Source organism: Leuciscus leuciscus (assembly GCF_965113295.1).
Source record: "Leuciscus leuciscus genome assembly, chromosome: 18".
In the NCBI taxonomy this organism is placed as follows: domain Eukaryota; kingdom Metazoa; phylum Chordata; class Actinopteri; order Cypriniformes; family Leuciscidae; genus Leuciscus; species Leuciscus leuciscus.
The window spans coordinates 10,409,912-10,431,838 of record NC_138742.1 but is presented as its reverse complement, the minus strand read 5'-3'; the positions used below and the strand labels follow the sequence as shown (position 1 = coordinate 10,431,838).

General features: G+C 37.0%; 1 protein-coding gene across 2 annotated transcripts in view; it reads left to right on the top strand.

Moving 5' to 3' along the window:
- The window catches only part of plxna1a (plexin A1a), a 209,837-nt gene that overhangs the window by 86,161 nt on the left and 101,749 nt on the right, over window positions 1-21,927 (top strand). For both annotated transcript variants that reach the window (XM_082146171.1, XM_082146170.1), the window contains exon 4: window positions 10,813-10,944. In XM_082146171.1, the coding sequence (XP_082002297.1) occupies window positions 10,813-10,944 (132 nt within the window). The remainder of the gene's footprint in view (window positions 1-10,812; window positions 10,945-21,927) is intronic.

The window sequence follows — 21,927 nt, the reverse complement described above, 5'->3', positions numbered from 1 at the left end:
TTTTCTCTCAATATCTTTAGCACCACAATTCCTAGAAAGCGTCCTCTCAGTAGTGTTAGCATAATGCTTAGAAAGTAGCATCTCTCTTGATAATGTTAGAATACAAACATCTAAGCTAGTCTTTCTCTGACTAATGCTAGCATAACTACGTCTAGAAAGTTAGCCTTCCTCTCAATAATGTTAGTATAACAAAGCCTAGAATGCCAGCATGCTATTAGCATAACAAAAGAACAGAATTCACTTTAGCATGAGGATTTATTAAACCTTTTCAGATGCGCAACATGAGTGCTAACTCTTCAGCAGTACACAATCAAACCGTCTAGGGCTAATTTGCATAAAATATACTGACAAGTGCTATAGTCAATAGGAACAAGCATACGTTGTCTCTGACATGTGATTGGTTCAGAGCAAAATGTAAGAATACTACAGTGACAGTCCCATATATCTACACCCGAGCACAGACATGGCCATTGATAGAGTTTTGGGTGGGCGAATTGTTAGTTAGCAGAGTTTTTTTTTGTCTATGAACGACAAGCTCTCTCTCTCCCTTTCTGATTTAGGCTCCCAAACAGAGACACGTAATGAACAGCTAACAGGAAAGAATGACCACATGTTACCTGCACAACTAATCTATAGCCGTAATTGGAATGGAAACATGTCCATTCATGTTCAATTTGTCCTGCGGTTCCCTCTTGTAAATGGAGGCACATCCACAGCATCTAACATTAACATCGTTTAGCCATTTCTTTAGAGACGGCTCTTTGTAGTGCTACACGCTTGTTTACGCCCCTCTGGCGTTTCACACTGCATAGAATGTTCTCTCGGGTCCGCAGGATTCCATTTGCCGTTGGTCAGCGCCGCAGAATGTCGATGTTGATGATGTTTCTGTGAGAAATATGTGCTGCCTAGTGGAATGCTGTAAACGGATAAGCATCTTTGAAATGTGCTCCTTTCCTCCAAGGGTCTGTATGGAAGTTTAAGTGTCTCGATGTGCATTGACATTTACTGTAGACGTGCAACTTAATTGGCAACACACACTTAGCCACCTCCGCACGCACTCACATAAACATTCTCAAATTTAATTTAAATCCGTCTGAAATTTATGATCCTAACAGATGATTGAATAACCCACTTCGGATCTGTAGATGAACACTCGTGTCTAAGAATGACTTGCAGGTATTAGTAATGCAGAGATGTATATTAATGTATAAGCATAATTAATCTTCAGACATATCCATCGTCTGTGACACCTTTTTTCACTCGAAGGAAAAATTCAAGACCTTATTTCCAAATGGAAGTCGTGGTGCTTTTTACAGCCGGTTCGCTTTCAAATAAAGTGCTTTTACTCTTTCATAAACCTTAAAGACTCAAATCGATCCTGTTTTGTGTTGGATTTGATAAGATTTGTCATAAACAGCTTTATATGATTTCGGCCCAGAAGTAAATAGCCAATGAAACACACCTTTCTCCAGGTTCATAATTCTTTTCCACACCCAAAAAAGTAGCCAATGTGTCCATGCACTCTGTATGATAATATTGTTCACCATTTCCATCAGCGCTTTATTGTGCTATCAGTTTCAGCACTGGCTGAAGGCACTGCTTTGCTTCACAGCAGAGTGAGCTCTTCCATGGAGAAGGCTTCACTGGGATTATTTTGACCTGCTCACCCTCTGCAGATTGTATCTTGCATCTCTCTCTCTTTGGTTTTCAAGCACCGGCAGGTAGTCTGTCCCGGTGGAGCCCGTCCTCAAGTGATCCTTTTCCTCAGAGCTCAAACGCAGTGTTTTCTGTGTGCTCAGGTATGTCAGATTGTCTTGCAGAGGTGAGATTGGGAAAATGCCACACTCTCTCTCTTCGCTTTGATGCGTCAAGTACGTTCACATCCTTATGAGAGAGTTTTTGTTTGGCTTTGTCAGTATTATTGCCTCACTCCATTGTTGCAGATGTCATTTCGGTGACACTCGCTGAGAGCCGCCATTGAGGATTACATACCCTTGTCAAACAACGTAGCGTAGAGTGTGACCCTCAAATTTGACACAAGGTTTGGGCAAATATTTTTAGAACCATCTGTTTGCACCGTTACTACCCTAAAATGTAGCTTGTTATGCTCTGTTTGCGATGCTGAACCATATTTTGTCTTTAAAGCATTTTTGTTGAACTTGCAATAGCGGGGGTGTTTAATCTATAGTCAAGAATCTGTTTGTGGCAAATAAATACATGCGACCTGAATTATTATGAGTCGTTTTGACCCTAATATATATATATTTTTTTTTCCAATAGAGCAAAACATCTGGCCACAACATATGTAGATTATGTGCAAAATATATGCTGTAAACAGCATGGCTTTAGAAAACATATTTTTCACATTTTAAACGATTTCCTTTACACCTTCAAATGACAAATGGGCAATTCCACGCAAAACTGTCACATCCATAACGCCAACTAAATACCATGGCATTGTATTGGCGTTATGGATGTGACAGTTTTGCGTGGAATTGCCCAAATATTAGAAAATGTCAAGGGGATGAGACATCCATCCATCCATCCATCCATCCATCCATCCATCCATCCATGATAATTAGGACATCAATTTATTATGAAGTAAAATATATTGCATTTATAGTAAATTTACAATTTTACTTGAATAACGAAATTCACCTGAGAAAAAACATAACATCAGGTGACATGTCGAACAGTTATTGGTTGAATAATTTAAAGCAGAGATTTCTCTAACAAAGAATTTCAAGCTCATTGTGACTTCCAACTCAATAATTCAGTGTCACATATAAAAGATATGTACAGTAAAGATGTGGCTGAGAATCTTGGAGCTCATATGGGCAACATAGGTTCAAATTTAGATTTTTTAGAAGATACTTAAATATTGAGGAAAATTCCACGAGAGAACCCCATCATTTTGTGGTAATGCAGTCATGAGTTGATGAAGTTTTGGCATTTGCAGTCACAAACGAGCTGTTTGGATCTCCATTTAGCATTGGGAGATGATGTATAGGCAGGCACAATCTGTAGTTAAAGAAATCATCGCCGGAGGCTTCCCTAATGACTATTGGTATTGCAGTGTTATGCTGAGCTCCATAGCATCCCATTTATTCTGTATTTTTGTCCGCAGCTCGCTCTTGTCAGAGGTTTGAGTGTATGAGAAGTGGCCTGGCAGTTCCAGCGTGCAGTTTGTGACAAATGGAGATGACTTAGGAGTTGCTTTCATACTCACTGCAGGGCAAACTCCCATTTTTTCCACCTAGTTTTAACCGCACAGTCTGTCTTGCTTGACTGCCGGTGTGCGTCTGTTGTGTCAAGAGGACCTGAAGGGGGAGGTCTGAGAGAGGAAGATAGAGAGCGGGAGTAAGCGGATGGCGGAAAGACGACAAGTAGGAAAATAGAAATTAAATTCCTCTCAATGCTCCGAGGAGCCTTCGAACCCGGGGCCAAATCAGATATTGCAAGGGAAGTGGAACGAGGTCGAATGAGCTTGAGCTGCTATCTGTTGCACAGAGACTGTCATAATGAAACGTTTACGGCTGGGGTTAGAAAACCATCTAGAGACCTCTATGATTAGCCCCTTCTCCCTTTGCCCGGGTTCCTCAGACTGCCTAGTTCCCAATGCCCACGAGGTGCACTTGTTTTCCCCGTAAAACCCAGCTGGGCCGATGAGTATATTTTGTCTGTACGGCACAACAAAGTTCTCCCTCGGTGAAGATTCTTCTTTTCGGTGAAGAGCTTTTGGGTTTTGACCTGCTACACAAGTTGTTTTTGCATCTCCAGGAAGAGGATTAGCATAGCGGGACAGTTGAGCTGTGTTTAATTAGCATGTCTAAGTCCTGCTCTGTAGAAGTATCTGGTGGGTAAAAATGGTTTAGTTTAGTACACAATGTATGAGGATACTAAACAAAAAAGTCATTGGACTGAAGATATAGACTTGGGCTAACGATTAGCATGCATGCTCTGACGCATCCTATTTGCCAAATTATATACATTATTAGATACATGTTTTAAATGTATTTATATTGTCCAAAATGTATATATAGTTTATTTCCTCTTGAAACTTGACACTATTTTATCTAAATAAATAAAAAAATTAAACGCTTAGAACTAAACTCAGTTAAATTCTAATTTAGTCCTCACAACAATATCCAGTTTAAAAAAAGAAGGATATTTGATAAAGATTACATTTGACAGTGTATAAATATAATGTTCTAATTTATAATGCTTTATTCTAAATGTAAAAAAAAAAAAAAATAATCTTTTAAAACTACATTTTCTTTCCCCTTAAATATGCCCCTTGCATAATTTTATATATATTAATGTCATACTATTTTGTCTAAATAAATGTAAAAATGCTAAAAATGAATTTAAGCCTCACAACATTAAAATTCAGATAAAAAAATGGATATTCATTTTTGGATATTTCAGATTCGATAATGAATAGATTTAACAGTGTTATTAAATTAGTGTATTAAAGATTACTTGAAGTGAGTGTCACATGATGGTAACAGTAATCTAAAAGGCATGTTTATTTGGCCTAGGGATGCACAATATCAGATACGATAACATATATTGAGTCGAAGAGTTCAATACAGTATACATCCAATATCGACCGATTGGATATTGTACCAGCTATATATATATAATAAGCTAAATTCACCCTACAAAGTTAGCATTAGTGTTGGTACATACATCTCTCTCCATTTCAAATCTACCCTATAGCTGAAAGATCCTATTTTTACCTCTTGTTATCTACAGCTCTGAGCCTGTTCGCCGCCTTCGTTGCGTAAGCCGCGTGTGCCTGTCCCAGGGGTGCTCCCCGAGTCTCTTCCTCCAGGCTCGGCTGGCTTCTTCTCAGGGGAACGGACCGGGACGGACAGTGGTGGCAGCGTGTTTGGGCCAGCGGGCCACCTTCCGTCTCATTAATTAGCCAGTGATTGCGCTCAATCAGATGCAGATCTTTACTTTAAGGGCTGCATATCAAAGGCAGGAATCTGGTGGCTGGTTTATTATTCACAGGGAGACCTAGTTATGTCAAGAGCATGCGAGTGGAGCTTGTAGCAGCGGTGGGGGTGAGTGGCGGAGGAGATGCTGTACCCATGGAGTGCCTGAAAGATTAAAAAGGTGGAGGCTGAGACATGCCTGTCGCTCTCCGGGGACCAAGCATCGACTCCCCTTCTTCCTTTATTATTTCCCCCTCTTCTCTCGCTCGCGCCGTCTTTCCCCCTTATCATTTAGTCACCATGATGCCGCACACGACAACACAAAGACTGAACAGATGCGACATTGATCTTCGGCGTCTCCAGCTGGATTATACCCCTGGTTTATTCAAGCCAGTCAAGCATTCAAAGACAAACCTGCTCCTGTTTCCTTGTCTTATTAATGATGAAACTCACCGGGGAGTGGGCATTGGGTCCCCAGGAGCCGCGCAGTGGCGTGCCATCATTGTGCCCACTGGGACTGTCTGTCCACGGCTGCTTTTTGGCCGGCGTCCTATAGAGAGAGCAGCAGCATGGCAGAGAAAGATGATTAATTTCACAGAGTAATCTGTCACGCTGATCAAGCTCAATGAGTTTGTGTGTACCAGGTTCTGTTCCTGCCGGTAAGGTGCAGACTGTGAAGTCAGCAGGTGCCATGGGAAGTCTTGGATGCCCTCCAGAAAAGGGTCAAAGAGGCTGGAGACGCTCGCACTAAGCGACTCTTCCTGTTTCTCAAGGCCTTCGGAGGGTTCAGCAACATTGTACTGTATATTGCAACATTCAATATTGCATAATTGGCTCTCTTTTCATGAGTTGGCAGCTCTATAAAGCTTTAAGGCTTTTTAAAATGTTTTATTTATATTTATATATTTTTAATAGGCCTTTTGTGTGATATATATATATATATATATATATATATATATATATATATATATATATATAGTAAAACAGTAAAAAATACCACAAAAGGTCCACGAGCATGGACTCGAACTTGGGACACCCGAAGCGCAACTGTGCTATGTGTCGGCGTGCTTCCCACGAGGCTATTGACACTGACATTTAACTGTATTTTTTTTTTACACTTTTAAAAATTATATTTAATTCTACTTACTTACATTCAAATTCCAACTGCAATTATGTATCCCATGTTCTACCTAAATTAAAATTTCAGAATTGAATTGGAATTTAAAATACATTTTCAATTCAGTTGAGTATATTTCAATTCAATATATACCAGTTGCACAGCACTGGTATATATTTTCCATTTTGCAATATTACCTCTTAATTTCATCTGAACAACCAATTTAGAATGATGTGGAAAAGAAAGAAACATTGAAGTCAATCTGCAGCAGCAGGGAAAAAAGAGCCTGTGGAAAACCCAGCATGCTTTCAATCCTACATTTCAAGTCAGCATCCTTTATTGATCATACTCCAGTGCGTTGATGTCAAGACACGAAACGTCCGAGAGCGACCTCATGGTCCGCACATTATCCGTGGCTGAGAGGCCACTAATGAAATTGGATTCAGGCTCATCTGGAAAGTGCCCTCCTGTTTGATTTAATTAGCCAAATGTCTCCGTTCCCCATCCAGGCTGGAGTAAAATGATTTTCAACAACGGAGAGTTGATGGGTCGCCACAGTCTCCGGCAGAGAAATGCCTGGGTTTTGTGACAAAACTCCTGTCAATCATTCTCTCCAACAAAGCTCTGAATGCATTTCAGTATATACTGAAATTTAGAGCTGCCTGTCAGGAACAGCCTTCTTTTTTCTTTTCTTTTTTCCCCATATGAAGGATTACATAAGACATAGCTACAAGCTCTTTTATGTCTACGACAGTTTATCATTGTATTGACTGTTGACCTCGCTGATGTCATAAGGTCACATACAAATTAATACGTGCTTTACAGGAGACGTTGACAAAATTGAAAAGGCCAGACCTGTTTCAATTTGCTCTGAAGCCGTCAAGAGTGACCCTTCATTGAACCCTCGTCCACCTTAATTATTGTTCATCCATAGACCAGCATTAAGGAAGACTGCAGGGCTCTGTTTCTTAATTTATAGGTTCCTATTTTAGGTTATTACCCAATGCGCTCATTATGTGCAGTCTGCAGCAAGAGGCTAGAAGGGCTTGCTTCTGTCCTGAAATGATTCTGCCATGACTTACCGTAATGGGACCATAAACATGAGAAGATAATGCAAGTAGCAATCATGGAACATATTCATCTAATAAGATGGTGTGAATTCAATATTTGTTTTGGTATGAATGATTTGAGTGCGGCACATAGAGTCCCCAAGGACATTCGGCGGTTTTTAGTTTTAAGGTGAAGCGTCATTTAAAAGGTACATTACAAAATGATGTGTTCTCTATTGACGTCTTTGGTTGAAACATAGAATTGCAAGATACTTGTTAAGTTATTATGATTTTATTTATTCAGTTGTACTTTGGCATTGCTTTTCTACGTAGATAAATCTGATTGGTTGATATGTAATATTGAAATACAACATTTTAATTCTATATTTTAAATATAACTATAGTTTTATTTAAAATTCATACATTTTAGTATTTTTTTATAAACAATACATCAATAAAATAAATAATATAATTAAGTTATAATTATTAAATTATATATTTAAAATATATATAATTTAATTAGATTTTTTTTATATATAATAATAGTATTTGTACTGTAAACTTCTATCATAGTGCTCTTGTGATCATTTGGGCTGTTAATGTAAATACGTCTTTGCGCTGGCACATAAGTCATTAACCTTCAGAAATGACACTTTATATGTCAAAAGGTTAAGTCATTGTTCTCTTACCCAGGAAGTGACTGAAAATGATTTCTAAAGCAGAGACAGTAGCAGTAATACTCCAGACTATAAGGTGCTTTGGGATTCAGCAGCATTCAGTAGGGAGAACTGGGTTTGTTTTTGTTTTTTCACCTTCCAACTTCATCTCTCCTGACACCTTTATTAAGGCAGTGTGAGACAGAGAGTTCTCTAGCTCTTCCTGCTTCTTCCTGTTGAGGAGAAGATGGGCCATCTGCCAAGAATCTGCAATTTGAAGAGTCATTGCACAATTACGTCTATCTGCACGACTCTAAAAAAGGGCGGGGAAATGCAGATGGCAATTCTTGCTCACCCTTGAAGAACAATTATATATGTTTATCCCATTTAATCAGTTTCATATGGCAGGGAAACTTGCAGGAGAGTTTGTTAGTTGCATTGTCCTGCAAGTTTTAGGCATGTCCAAAAATCGCATAGCAGTGGCCAGTTTTTCTAGATTAGTATTCCTTTTCCATAGGAAAAGCATTCTCCATGTCATGCATTCTCCTGCTCGGACACAGGGGAAGATCCTTACTCTCTCTCTTTCAGCTCGGTCCCACTGCAGGAACTTCAGCATTGCTTGGCAAGAGTTCCAGAAGGATTGGCTGAGAGAGAGGATGAGATGTCCTTGAGCTGTTATCTGCCACTACTTCATAATGAACGTCGTCCCACGGGAGTAATGCTCAATGAAGTGATGGAGGGGGGAACATGGACAACAGACTCCAAATCCCAGACTGCTTTGCTGTTATTTGACCCTCCATCACTCACTGAGCAACAATATAAAGGGTTCCCACAATCATGGAAAACCTTGAATTAAAATTTGTGTAAAAATGTCTAGGCCTGAAGCTAAAGCTGGAAATTAAAAATTGAAAATTTAATCCCAAAAGTAGTCATGGAAATATCTGATGTCTTTTTTTTTTCTTTTTTTTTTCTTTTTTTTCTCTTCTTATATATATGAAGAGTTCAGATGCAAAAGCCTCTAAATGCCATCTGAAATTTTCTTTTAGAATGATACTTTTTATCAAGCTTGTATATTTAAGTTCAGTAATTTCACTTAAATGACAATTAATAGGTAATCTTCATTGCCATTTGAGTGAAATTATTGAATTTAAATATACGAGCTTGATAAAAATGATCATTCTATAAGAAAATTTCAGATGGCATTTAGAGGCTTTTGCATCTGAACTCTTCATATATATATATATATATATATATATATATATTTCATTTGTACATACCAACGATATAATAGTTTAAATCTAATTTATCTACGCATTTTAAATTATATTAGTTGTCATGAGAAGACTCACTTGTTATTCACTACTAAACATTCTTCACTATTTGTGTTTTGGTTTATTAAATATTTTGTTCGGCAAAGTTACTTTGAAAAATAATGTATTACAATATTGTGTTACTCCCTAAAAAGGAACTAATTGCGTTACTAAATGCGTTGCGTTACTCTTTCTCATTTGGGCTGGGCTTGCTTGCTTGTTTTTTAATAACAAATCAAAAAACATTGATTTCAGTCAATTTCAGGCCCTTTCAGTAAAATGAACAAGCCTCAGGCTGAAGGAAATGCAAATTCACACCTGCATAGAAAGCAGCTTATTTTAATTTTGCAGCTTAAACAACTCTTTCAGCTTTGGAGAAGAACACAAATGTGATGTGATCTAAAGTCATTTTTGCTTTTTAGTATGATTGAATTGGGTCATCGAAGGTCAGCAGCAAAGACATTGGTTAATAAAGTGAGATTAAATACATAAAGTATATGTGTGATATTAAACATTTAATTATTGCAGGTTCGCATAATATTCTGAGTTTGCATCAAACTGTTTGTATTCATGTTGAGGAATACTGAATCTGTTGTTGTGCAAGTGAGATTAGTAAATGCATGTTCACATTTAGTCTACAACTACAATAACCATCATGTTTTCAACGCCTCTAAAACGTACTCATAATTTCTCTCAGCATGTGGGAAAGAGAGCTGTCAGTCAGTACCGGTAAATGGGAAAACAAAGTAACCTGCATTACTTATTTGAAAAAGTAACTCAGATATTTTGTTGTAAATTTAAAAGTAATGCATTACTTTACTAGTTACCTATAAAAAGTAATCTGATTACGTAACTTGTGATGCATTTTTTTGCCCATATAAAATATTGTTCTATAAATGTGGCAGTTTACATGAGGCCACGTTGCACAGCTATAGGTTTTAGTTAAAGAACAGAACTGCTGATTAAGTTCACTCTATTTTCAGATATTTGTAGATGTAATTTTAGTTCTCTTGAACCAGCTGCAGGGTTTGACCCAGATAGGCCACACTGACTCCCAGGTGTGGGCGGCTGAAAACTCCCTGCAACTCTTTCACTCTGTGCTGTGGACCTTTCTGAGGAAAACCGAACTGCTTTACCAGCTTTTGTGTTTTTGTAAGTGGGTCGGACGGTGCTCTAGTGTACTCCGGTGCTGCAGGCGCTCTCTTCATTAGCAATGGGGTGGTGTCAGAGGGCCCAGGTAATGCGCTCCCATGGCACTCGGCGAAGGGGACGGTCATTAATCAGCGGGACACGGCACCGGAGCCGAGCACATCATTAGGCCCTGAAACACCACGGGATGCTGAGGTCACGCTCCCCTGACCCTGCATCAATAAGGCCAGGGATAGTGACTTAAAAGAGGGTATATTTCTGGCTGATGCTATGGTGGGCCAAACAGAAAGTGATGCTGCGTTTATTATTGACCAAGATGCATTTGTTTATCATCGGTCTAGGCCGCTGTTACTCCCTTTTAAGCATTGATGTGAAGGCAGCAGAGTTAAATGGATATATTATGCAGCTTGGAGAGACACCAAACCAACAACTTTCATTCAATTTTCATTATAAAGCCATTTTTTTCTACTTTCTTAAAGCCAGAATGCTGCACAAAGTGAACAGCAAATCAGAACGCAGCCAGATTGCACAAATCCAAAGTATATTTGCTCTTTAATATTCAACGTATATCTTCTTTGTTTCTTTCAGATCTTGGTGAACTCCATTACCCAGCCTGCACTGCTGTATGAGAACGTGGTGGTGAGCGAAGGGAAACCAATTTTGAGGGACATGCTGTTCAGCCCTGACCATCAATACATCTACACGCTCACAGAGAAAGAGGTAAGACTTCAGGGAGTGTGCTGTTTGTGATGGTCGACGTGTTTTATTTGGCTAGAATGTTCTTAGGAGCCCAACGGACAAGCTGTGTGGTTTGGTCACGCACATGAGTCCCCAAAGAGGCCAAATAGAAAAGGAAAACACACAGAGAATGAAAATGAAGAGACACGTTTTCCAAACGCTTGGTTGATAACACGAATGGAAGTATGAGAATTTAGATTCTTAAGTTCAGTGTAGCCATTGTTCGCCTTGATTTTTTTACATTTATGTATTTGACAGACGCTTTTATCCAAAGTGATTCACTGTGTGTTGCATTTTAAGGCTTACATTATATCAGTTCCTGCATTTCCTGGGAATCAAACCCATGTCTTTTGAGTTGCTAGCGCCGTTCTATACTTTTTGAGATCCTGGAAATGCTTACTGTTCAAAAGCACTTGTTGGCGGCCTTTCCTTTGTCGTCTGGTCAAACCTATCCTTTTTTTAATTTTAATTTAAAATCGAGTTCGTTTTTATGGGGGGAAAACTAATGGTTGTAAAACTGCATACGTTTATTTTGACACAATATAGGCTTTTTTACACTAAAATTAGCGTTATTACTGTATGTATTTTGTCTAACATGAATTTTAACAGAACACGTAGCCTATTTTTTACAACCTTTGTTATTATAATTTTTTGGTTTTCTTATTTATAATTATGATTATGTTGAGACATTTTATTGAATTAAGCAAATTCTCATTATCAGAATAAAAGTCATAATAATAATAATAATAATAATAATAAATAATACATATTTTAATAATTTTTTTAAAAGAAATGTAGGCACAATTTATTTATCTTCGAACTAATTTCAAGCATTTAAAGTCTGTGTGAACCGGACGTTGCGGCAGACTTTACCTCAGTATTGTGACGAGTGAAACGGAATATTGAATGAGAAAAATAGAGGGTGTGGCTTGTTTTTTCCCTCTGCGAATTGATTGGATCTAGAAAAGCTCACTGTCTACCCAAGCCATCAAACTGACATCAGAGAAGGACGGCCATTCCAGAGGGGAAGTACATTTTCAGATTTTGATTAGATTCCGAATACAATTTTATTTTGTGTGTGTGAATTAATTTGCACGGATGAATTTTTCATCACAAGACTAGAAATGTGCGCCAACATAGTAAAATGGGGTCAATTTTGATTTCATCCTGACTTGGATCCTGTTTTATTTTTCAGATAATAAGAACCACAAAAGAATTCAAATGTGTCCAAACCTGTGTTATGCTTAGCAGCGGTCTCTTATCAAGAAATAACAGACCGCATTCTACATTAGAATTCAACCAAGCCATGTAATAAGTGTATACAGTAGCTGGGTTGGACTTCAATTTTATGAATGTATGAATTTTGAAGATGCTGTATTTTTTACAAAAGAAAAGCCAAAAAAAATCTGAATTTGTATTATTCAACATGCTGTTTTTTTATTCTGCACAGATTCACATGGTTAATTTGTTAGACTGTGTATGTATGTGAGCATGTGTGAAAAAGAGAGACCCGGAGCGTCTCCTGATTGTCTGCACGTGATATTCGACACTGTGTCGGCCCCCTTCCCACTTGTACACACACACACACACACACACACACACACACACACACACACACACACACACACACACACACACACACACACACACACACACACACACACACACACACAAGCGGCGGCGCCTCTGGTAATTCACCACTTATCAGAAAAAATTGAGGAAGGGCTTCTCTGATCTTTTTTGATGGAAAAGAAAGCGTCCAAACCCTCCGTCACCCCCACCGATCCCCCCCTTTTCACTCAGACCGAAGGCTGGAGAATTCTCTCTCTCCTCTTTTTCTCCTTCCGTCTCGCTCCTTCCTTTGTTTTCCTCTCGCCTCTTTCTTTGTGCTTTCATGTTCTCCTCACTAAGGGCTGATTGGAGTGCTTCCTGTCTTCCTCTCATTAAAGGGCATTTCCTTCATCACCGTAACCCCATTCACACTCCGCTGGCCCACACCGCCTCTGATTAGAGCACCGCACCACAGCGCCAGCCTCAAAAAGTCCTTAAAACCTGATCAAATCCAGGCATGAAAGCATTTATTCTACCGTTTAATGTCAGAGATTAAGAGGAAATACATGTGACAGAATCATTGCAAGCATTTAAATAATGCATCATGTTAATCACATGTTCATGCTGAGATAAATGTAAGAGAGCTTTTAGAATGGAAATAGATGGTAAGAAGCCTTCACGGAAGTTCATGTTGATGGCATGAAGATGGCTCTTGCTAAGTTGTTCTCTCTGCATCAACCACCTGCAGGTATTCATGGTAAACTAGATGATAGAGAACCGTAAGCACCCTCAAAACACTTTCTATGAAACCTGTGTTGTGAGTTAGAAAGATATTTGAATGCATTATAAAGCGATTTGATCTCGCTAAGCTTGTCAAGACCTTGTATAGTATATTTCTGCTTGTTTGCAATTCAAGGGTAAATAATGAACTGGTTGTTTGAATAAGTACTTCATTTTCTTTACTCAAGAAACACTATATATATATATAAAGACTAATGTTTTGTTTTTGAGGAGTGGAGAAGAGTGTCTTCGCATTTTCAGTCTAGCATTTGTTGTCGAGTCACAGCCAATACTGTCAAATAGCCTTTGCATAGCACTTTGTCTTTAAAGCAGCACTCAGTAGCTTCGGGACTTTCTCTCTAGAGCTCCCCCCACAGCTTCGGAATAGATATTTGACAACACTGTTGTAAAAACTCGTTGTTGATTCTCAGACACCAGAGGCTATAGATCAACGACATCAAAGCAGATGGGACGTTCTTTAAAACGTCTTCTTCATTCGGGTTCGGACAGTGTGAGGGAGCGGAACAATGACAGCATTTTAGCAGATTTATTTTGGCCGTAAAGCAATTGTTTACATCGCGAGACCTGATATCACGCGAGACTTCCTGACGCAGCGGCCGGCGCCCCGCCGGCTCAAAGTTGCAAGTGCGTATTTTCCGCTCACGGGCACCAGGGGGGTGCGAAACGACCACCATTCAACCCGAAATAAGTAATATAACCATTCCAATGACTCCGAAGCTGTTCAGTTAAGGTAAAAAAAGTTACTTAGTTCACCTTTAATAACATGAGATTTTGGCAAAATTATTTTTTTAATTGTCAATCATTACTGCAATGCAATGCAAAAAAAGAAAAAGAAAAAACTCAAATAAAATAATACATTTGCAGTACTGTAGTGCCAGAAATACTGTATTTTCATAATCAAATTGCAAAAAAAAGTCCTTACTACTACTAGTTTGAAAAAAACATACTACTAGTTTATTACATAAATTATTAAAATATTACGATAATTGTTTTGTTACTTAAAAATATTTCTACATCATGGTAGTATTTGTTTGTCCTTCCTTTATGCTGATTTCAGTTTAGAAAATAAATCCGGACTGGATGAGATTCCTTGCTTCATTTTATTTTTCCAAACTGTTTTAATTATTCTTATTTCTTTTTATTATTTTAATTTCTTCTATGTAAAGCACTTTGAATTGCCATTGTGTATGAAATGTGCTATAAAAATAAACTTGCCTTGCCTTGCCTTGCCTTGCCTTGCCTTGCCTTGCCTTGCTGTGTTACATTAATGAGAATATAATAAAAATATAAATAAAGTCCCAATGCATTACAGTATTTAGCTGTCATACTTGCTATTGATTGCATTGAAACTGATGTCATGTCAAAATAATGTAAACAGGTCAATAAAGTATTGGTCTTAAAATAGACTTTTTTTCTTTTTTGCAAAATATGCATTCTTGTTTTTTTGTGGGGTTAATATGACACTGTGCTCTTGTGAGATTCACTTTATAATACATATTGTAATCATATTTTGTCATAAATAATTCAAGCTACAGTTTAAAATACTTACGTATTCATGGCTACACCTTTAAAGAGTCATGATTGTTGATCGTACATTATGCTCTAGATGGCTCCATGAATATGTTAGTATTATAATGTATTATAATGTATTATAACTGCTTTTAATTATTTACAAGAACATGCAACTGATTCTAAGGGTATTATGGATGCATTAAGAATACATTTACAATGCATTATATACACAGGCTTCATAGAAAGTGTTAATATTAATTTCCCAATAACTCATTTTTGGTGAACAAGATATTGCTAGCTCGAGGGCCACATTCAAATGTAGACGAGAAATAACAGACAGGGAGAAAATGTCCGGTCACATGGCATCTGACCTTTTATCGCTCTGTAATTTACAAACCAAGCCCAACTGCTGACCTTTAACCTCATCGAGACCCATCCAGAGTATTTTACTATTTAGTACAGTTGCTCACAGCAGCGTTCTGAAGGGGAGATCTAGACTGACAATGTTAGATGATTTTGCCTCTGCTTTGAATGCATTTACCGTAATGGTTCCCAATACACACACACACACACATGCACACCTAAAGCCTAGACATACGAAAACACGTTAGCTGCTCCAACACTGCGATCCATCAGCGCTTGGCGATAATTGTTTTTAATGTACCACGTCTTCAGATGGAAAAGGTTCTGTAATTGGTATAGATGGTTTCTGTATGAGTGCCTCTGATACGGACGGCGTGGAGATTGCATGTTGAGAGGGCGGGCTTGATAACCCTTCAACACATTAACTTAGCGCGAGGAGCGTTAGGCTAACGTTCTTTAAATGGAGCTGTGTATTCGCTCGGACTGATATTGATTTAAGTGCAGCTGTAAATGGCTTTGTTGGGAAAGAAGGTTTTATGGAGGAAGAATATTTGAACTATTATACAAACGAGGGGGAGGAAGTGCTTCTCTTACAGGAAGTTGTGCACATAGCACTAGCGGTGGCCACACAGGGTGATCAACCGACTCTCTGGAGGTTGAGAGCCATTGTAATGGAGATGAGAGCGGTGTTGCTGTGGTCAGCGTGCGGGTGAGAATGTAAAACCCTTAGGGTCAGATCATTGCTATGGAAGGAAAGCATACAGACAGGCTTTGATTTCTTTAGCTTATTTACTTTCTTAATAAATGGTCCTGGTCTTTTTGTGGAATTCATCAGTGCATGTTAGTCTAAAGACAAAAATGTTTGATTTTGCGCTTTCTCCTTCTCTGAAGTAACTTTTCTGGAGATGTAGCCAATGTTTGGTGATGCCAGGGTGCTATTAGGGTTTCTATGCAGTTAGAAATGATCAAAGTTGTAAATAAAACAGATTATTGGAGTGCACAAGAAAACACTATTTTAGTCTTTGTACTTCAAAATATAATGTTTAATTCAGTATGTTACTTGTGTTTCTTATAATTATATATATATAAATATAAGAAACGCAAGTAACATACTGAAAAAATAAAAATAATAATAATAATAATAATAATAATAATATATATATATATATATATATATATATATAAAAATATATATATATATATATAAATAAACATGTGTGTGTGTATATATATATATATATATATATATATATATATATAAACAAATAAATTAAAATAAAAAAAATATATATGTGTGTGTGTATATATATATATTAGGGCTGTCAATCGATTACAATTTTTTAATCGCGATTAATCGCATGATTGTCATGAGTTAACTCGCGATTAATCGCATTTAATCACACATCTTTTTATTTGTTCTAAATGTACCTTAAATTAATACTTTTCAAGTTTGTAATACTCTAATCAACCTGGGCATTGATAAATATAGATGCTTTATGCAAATGTATGTTTATTATTGAAACCATAGTCAATATAGAGCATGAAGACGAGACATGTTTCAAAGGTCATAGATGTTTTTCAAAGAACTTGTTCATGTCTATTAGACATGTAGAAAGAACAAAAAAATGCCAGGTTACCATTACTTCTCTTTCTTTGCACTGAGCAATTTACTAACACAAACATGTTTAGATTTTGCATGACAGGGCAGCTCTTCTGAAAATGCTAAATGTAGGTCTGCAATGTCGCTAAGTTGGCAATACTGTGTATCTCCATTTCTCCAACTAGGGGTTGGGCCACGGGTCAAAGAAAATACGCGCTGCGTTAATCGCGCGTTAAAAAAATTTGTGCCGTTAATATGATTTTGCGTTAACGCGTTATTAACGCGTTAACTTTGACAGCCCTAATATATATATATATATATATATATATATATATATATATATATATATATATATATATATAAAAATAATAATAATAAAAATAAAAATATATATATATGTGTGTGTATATATATATATATATATATATATATATATATATATATATATATATATATATATATATAATGTATATGTATATGTTTTTTATTGACCAACAATTTCTGTATGAGAATGGTAAAAAAAATGTATAATGAAAATTAAACCCTACACCAAATGTTTTGAATATTTAACACATACATAGCAGTGATGCTATTCTTAACCAAAACTAAAAAGAGAACTATTAAAATATGTTTTTGAAATGCAAGTCAGAAGAGCCCACCAATAAGATTTCTGTGATATCCAGATCTGATATGAACCAAGCCATATCTACAGTGTAAGTCTGATTGTTTTTATCTCTTGTATTTATTTCTTTGGAAGTAGAAGCACACCTCTCCTCAACAAAGTACATTATTTGAAGTATCATTCATGTATATGGATCATATAGAGCTATAAACATGTAAATAGCTTTAAAGTATAATAATAATAATTTTATACTTCAAAAAAAAACTTACACCAGGCTAATCTGGTTTGCTGGTTTTAGAGGGGTTTGATGCGATTTAGGCTGGTTTAGCTGGCCGACCAGGCTTGGAGAGCTAGGACAGATACAGCTTTTCTTTTTTTTTGGCTTAAGGGTTTTATTCCTAAATAAACAATTTCATGGTCCACTTTTCACTATCAAAGCCTAATGGATAAAATCAAGCCCTATCCTGTATTGTTTCTTACTTAGGCTACTATATTTTGTCACAGTTGTCATTTGCATTACTGTTATCTTTAAGTGCATCTGTAAAATTCATCCACAAATGTGTTGCTGGTTTATTGTGTCCACCTGCAAGAGTGGGTTTGGACATATGGGATGAGGTGAATGAGTTTTACAACGGAGGCTGCTCTCTCTTTTAGTCTGTAGCACACCAAGACCCAGAGGACCGAGCAAAAGAGAGAAGTGGAAATTAATTGGTTTGAAGCAATTTGTTCTGTCTTCTTTCCTTCATCTATCTTTTTTCTTTTCTTTCTCCCCTCTCTTTTAAGTGGCCCTCCTCCTATGGAGGAAGGAGTCAATGGGAGAGATGCCCCAGGGGTCATTTTCTTTCAAATAGCGGGTCCTCTCTCTCTCCCTCGCTCCGTCTCGCTGAGATATTGCCGCCTCTTTGAGAACTGACAGCGGTCGTGGGAGATAGATTGTGATTGGATCACTCCGGCTTCCTTAAAGCCATCTTTCATTAATTTTTCTCTCCCCACATTCACTTCTTTCCCTGTTTATCGTAATCTGAGGCATCTCGCCATCTCTCTTGTCAACAGCAGCGGCTAACAAGCCTCCGTCACGTCTCTAGCCTGAGTCACGTATTTCTTCCTCCAGGTTTTATTATGTTTGAGGAGGTGGACGAACGAAGACCGGCGTTCTCTCGTGAAAGCCAGAGATGTTATTGCTCCCCTTTGAATCTAGCGAACAAAAACTTTCCGTAAACGCAATCACACCGTAATCCGGCGTTCCGATCCGCCCCACATTTTAATATGTTGACTTCCGTACCTCAGGCTTACAGAGATATCACACAGCATTAGAGAAGAGACCAATGTTCACTGATATTGCTGTTTCTTTCCCCATTTTCTCGCTGATCTGGAGATGTGTCGTATGTTGTTCACGTCCGCCTCCCCCTTTGCTCCTTAAATTTTTTTTCTCTTTCTCCATTTTGTATCTCTTCATTGGATAATAGAAACGGCAGGCGGAGGCGCATGTTGTGCCTCAAACATCAAAAACTCCATTTCGTCGGGTTGACAGAACAATTTTCCATTTCCCATATTCACACCCACTTAATTAAAAGTTGCTGATAGCCCCGGCATGTCTTTCCCCCGCTCTGGGGTCCGCGGGAAGACATAAAGCTGTCCCATACTAAGCAAGAAGAAACTTCGATTAGCGTTAGCTTGATTTAAACAGCGCTCGCTGCCGTTCGGACGATAAACTTTACAATGTTTATCTGAGGCTTGGAGGAATTTCACAAAAAAAAAAGAGAAAAAAAAGGCCATCAATGGATTTGTCAGTTTGGTATATTGCTCATGTAGTTTGGGAAGATATTGTTTATGCTTTTTGGGTGACTCATGAAAACCTGTCAAGAACGTGTCAAGCTCATGTATCGCATCAAATTGAAAAGAAAGAAATATGATATTTTATTTGGACTTCAAGAAAATGATTTGGTTTAGTTTATCTTTTGCATTTTGACAATGTTTTCATGATTTTGAAGCACATTCAACCTCAAAAATCTCATTGTTATAATGCAAAAAATCTCATTCTCATTACTGTAATGAGGAAGAATATTTACTATAATTACTATAATATATAAAAATATATACTATAACACTAGAATTTCTATAGTCTCTCTCTCTCTCTCTCTCTCTCTCTCTCTCTCTCTCTCTCTCTGTCTGTCTGTCTGTCTCTCTCTCTCTCTCTCTCTCTCTGTCTGTCTGTCTGTCTGTCTCTCTCTCTCTCTCTCTCTCTCTCTAAAACAGTAATAGTATTTCTATAATAGTTGTAGTTAATGTTGTCTCAATACTGGAATTTCCTTGGAAAATATCAATATTTGAAAACATTTTTGATACCACAGGGAAAACTGACATATATATATGTATATACCTCCATACAGATCATTTGTTATCTCATATTTTTTATATAATTTGGGTAATTTGGTTGTAATAGCTTACACACAGAACAGGAAGGCTAAACTAAATTTACAAAAAAAGACAAGTAAACAGTCAGCAATCAAATAAGAAATCAAAGTAATCAAATGTGAAGACTATCCAGTGTTATTTTGTTGTAAAAATTAAGATTAATGCTTACAATTAAAGTTACAAAAGTTATTCAGTCAAGTTTTTTTTGCTCATTGATTACATGACAGGTTTATTAGACTGCTGTCACTTTAAGAGCTTTCGATACATATCGAAATATCAGTATTTTTGACAACACTAGTTATCATTTTATGACACATTTTATGCTTAAATGTGCACAATTGCCATGCAAATGTCACAGTGCAAATAGGACTATATATTTTTTAACTCCAATATATCTTAGATTGTATTTCAAATATTTATTTATTGATGTCTGTCTTTATTTTGGTGTGAAATATGACCTGGACATGTTTCTGTGAGACTGACCGACTTTCCCCCGACTTTCAACAGCGGCGTTTGGCTCCATCACCAAGCATAATGCCCAGTGTGTGTCCGCTGTGGGAGCATATGTGGGCTTGAAAGCATGTGTATATTTGTACATGCGTATCACTCCCTCTGTTAGAAGCTTTTGATCAGAACGACAGTGCTTGTATTGTTTCCTCACATAGCTGCACCTCATGGCTTCTGTGTAACACAGTACAGTGAGGAAACTCTACACGTCTCTCTCTCTCTGAAGGTCAGTGTTCTTCTGTACTCGTCTATCGGAGGGCCGAGAGGAAGTATCAGCTGGCTGTAATCTGATTTGTGTGGCGGACGTCTTAATATAGGCAATGTGACAAGATGGAAGGAGAAACTGCCAGCTCTTCAGTTCACTCTATGTGTGTGTGTGTTCAAGTAGAAGTAAATGTATATGCTAGCAGTCACACGTTTGGACACACTTGAATACATTTTCGTTTTAAATCTTAATAATATTTCCCAAAAAGTTTGGACACATTACTTTTTGTAATTTGTTATAGTCTCTTATCAAACCTGCAGTTATTTGATCAAAAAAAGAAAGAAAAAAAAACAGAAAAAAAAACAGTAATATTGTGAAATATTATTACAATTTAAAATAATGATTTTCTATTTTAATACACTTTAAAATATATTTTATTTCTGTGACGGCTAAGCTGAATGTTCATCAGCCATTACTCCAGTCTTCAGTGTCACATGATCCTCCAGAAATCATTCTAATATGCTGATTTATTATCAGTGTTGGAAACAGTTGTGATATTTATTTCTTTGATTAATAAAAAGTAAAAAAAAAAAAGAACGCATTTATCTTAACAATATACACTACCGTTCAAAAGTTTGGGTTAGTCATTTTCTTTTATTATTTTTATTTTTATTTTTAAGAAATTAATACTTTATTCAGCAAGGATGAGTTAAACATAAATATTAAAATAAAAAGTGATAAAAAGACTTATATGGTTAGAAAATATTTCTATTTTGAAAAATGCTGTTCTTTTAAACTTTTTATTTATCCATGAATCCTGAAAAAAAAAATATCACAGGTTCCAAAAAAATATTAAGCAGCACAACTGTTTTCAACATTGATAATAAATCAGCATATAAATGATTTCTGAAGGACTGGAGTAATGATGCTGAAAATTCAGCTTTTCATCACAGAAATAAATTACATTTTTTAAAGCATATTAAAAAAGAAAACCATTATTTTAAATTATAATAATATTTTACAATATTACTTTTCAAATAAATGTAGGCTTGATGAGCATAAGAGACTTCTTTTCTAAAACATTAAAAATAGTAATGTGTCCAAACTTTTGACTGGTACTATACACACACACACACACACACACACACACATTATTATACATATTGTGCCGCGAGAAGTGGTGCGCCCTTTGAATTTGAAGTGTGTCCAAACTTTGACTGGTAGTGTAAACATAACCACGCAGGGAAAGACACTTACAGCAATTAAAACCAAATCACAGTTCACCTCACAGCTGGACAAAGCTATTTATTATTCACACACTCATAATTTTCATTCTTTTGCTAGCTTTTCTTCTCTGCTAGCCTCTTTTTCCCCCATTCCGTCATTTTG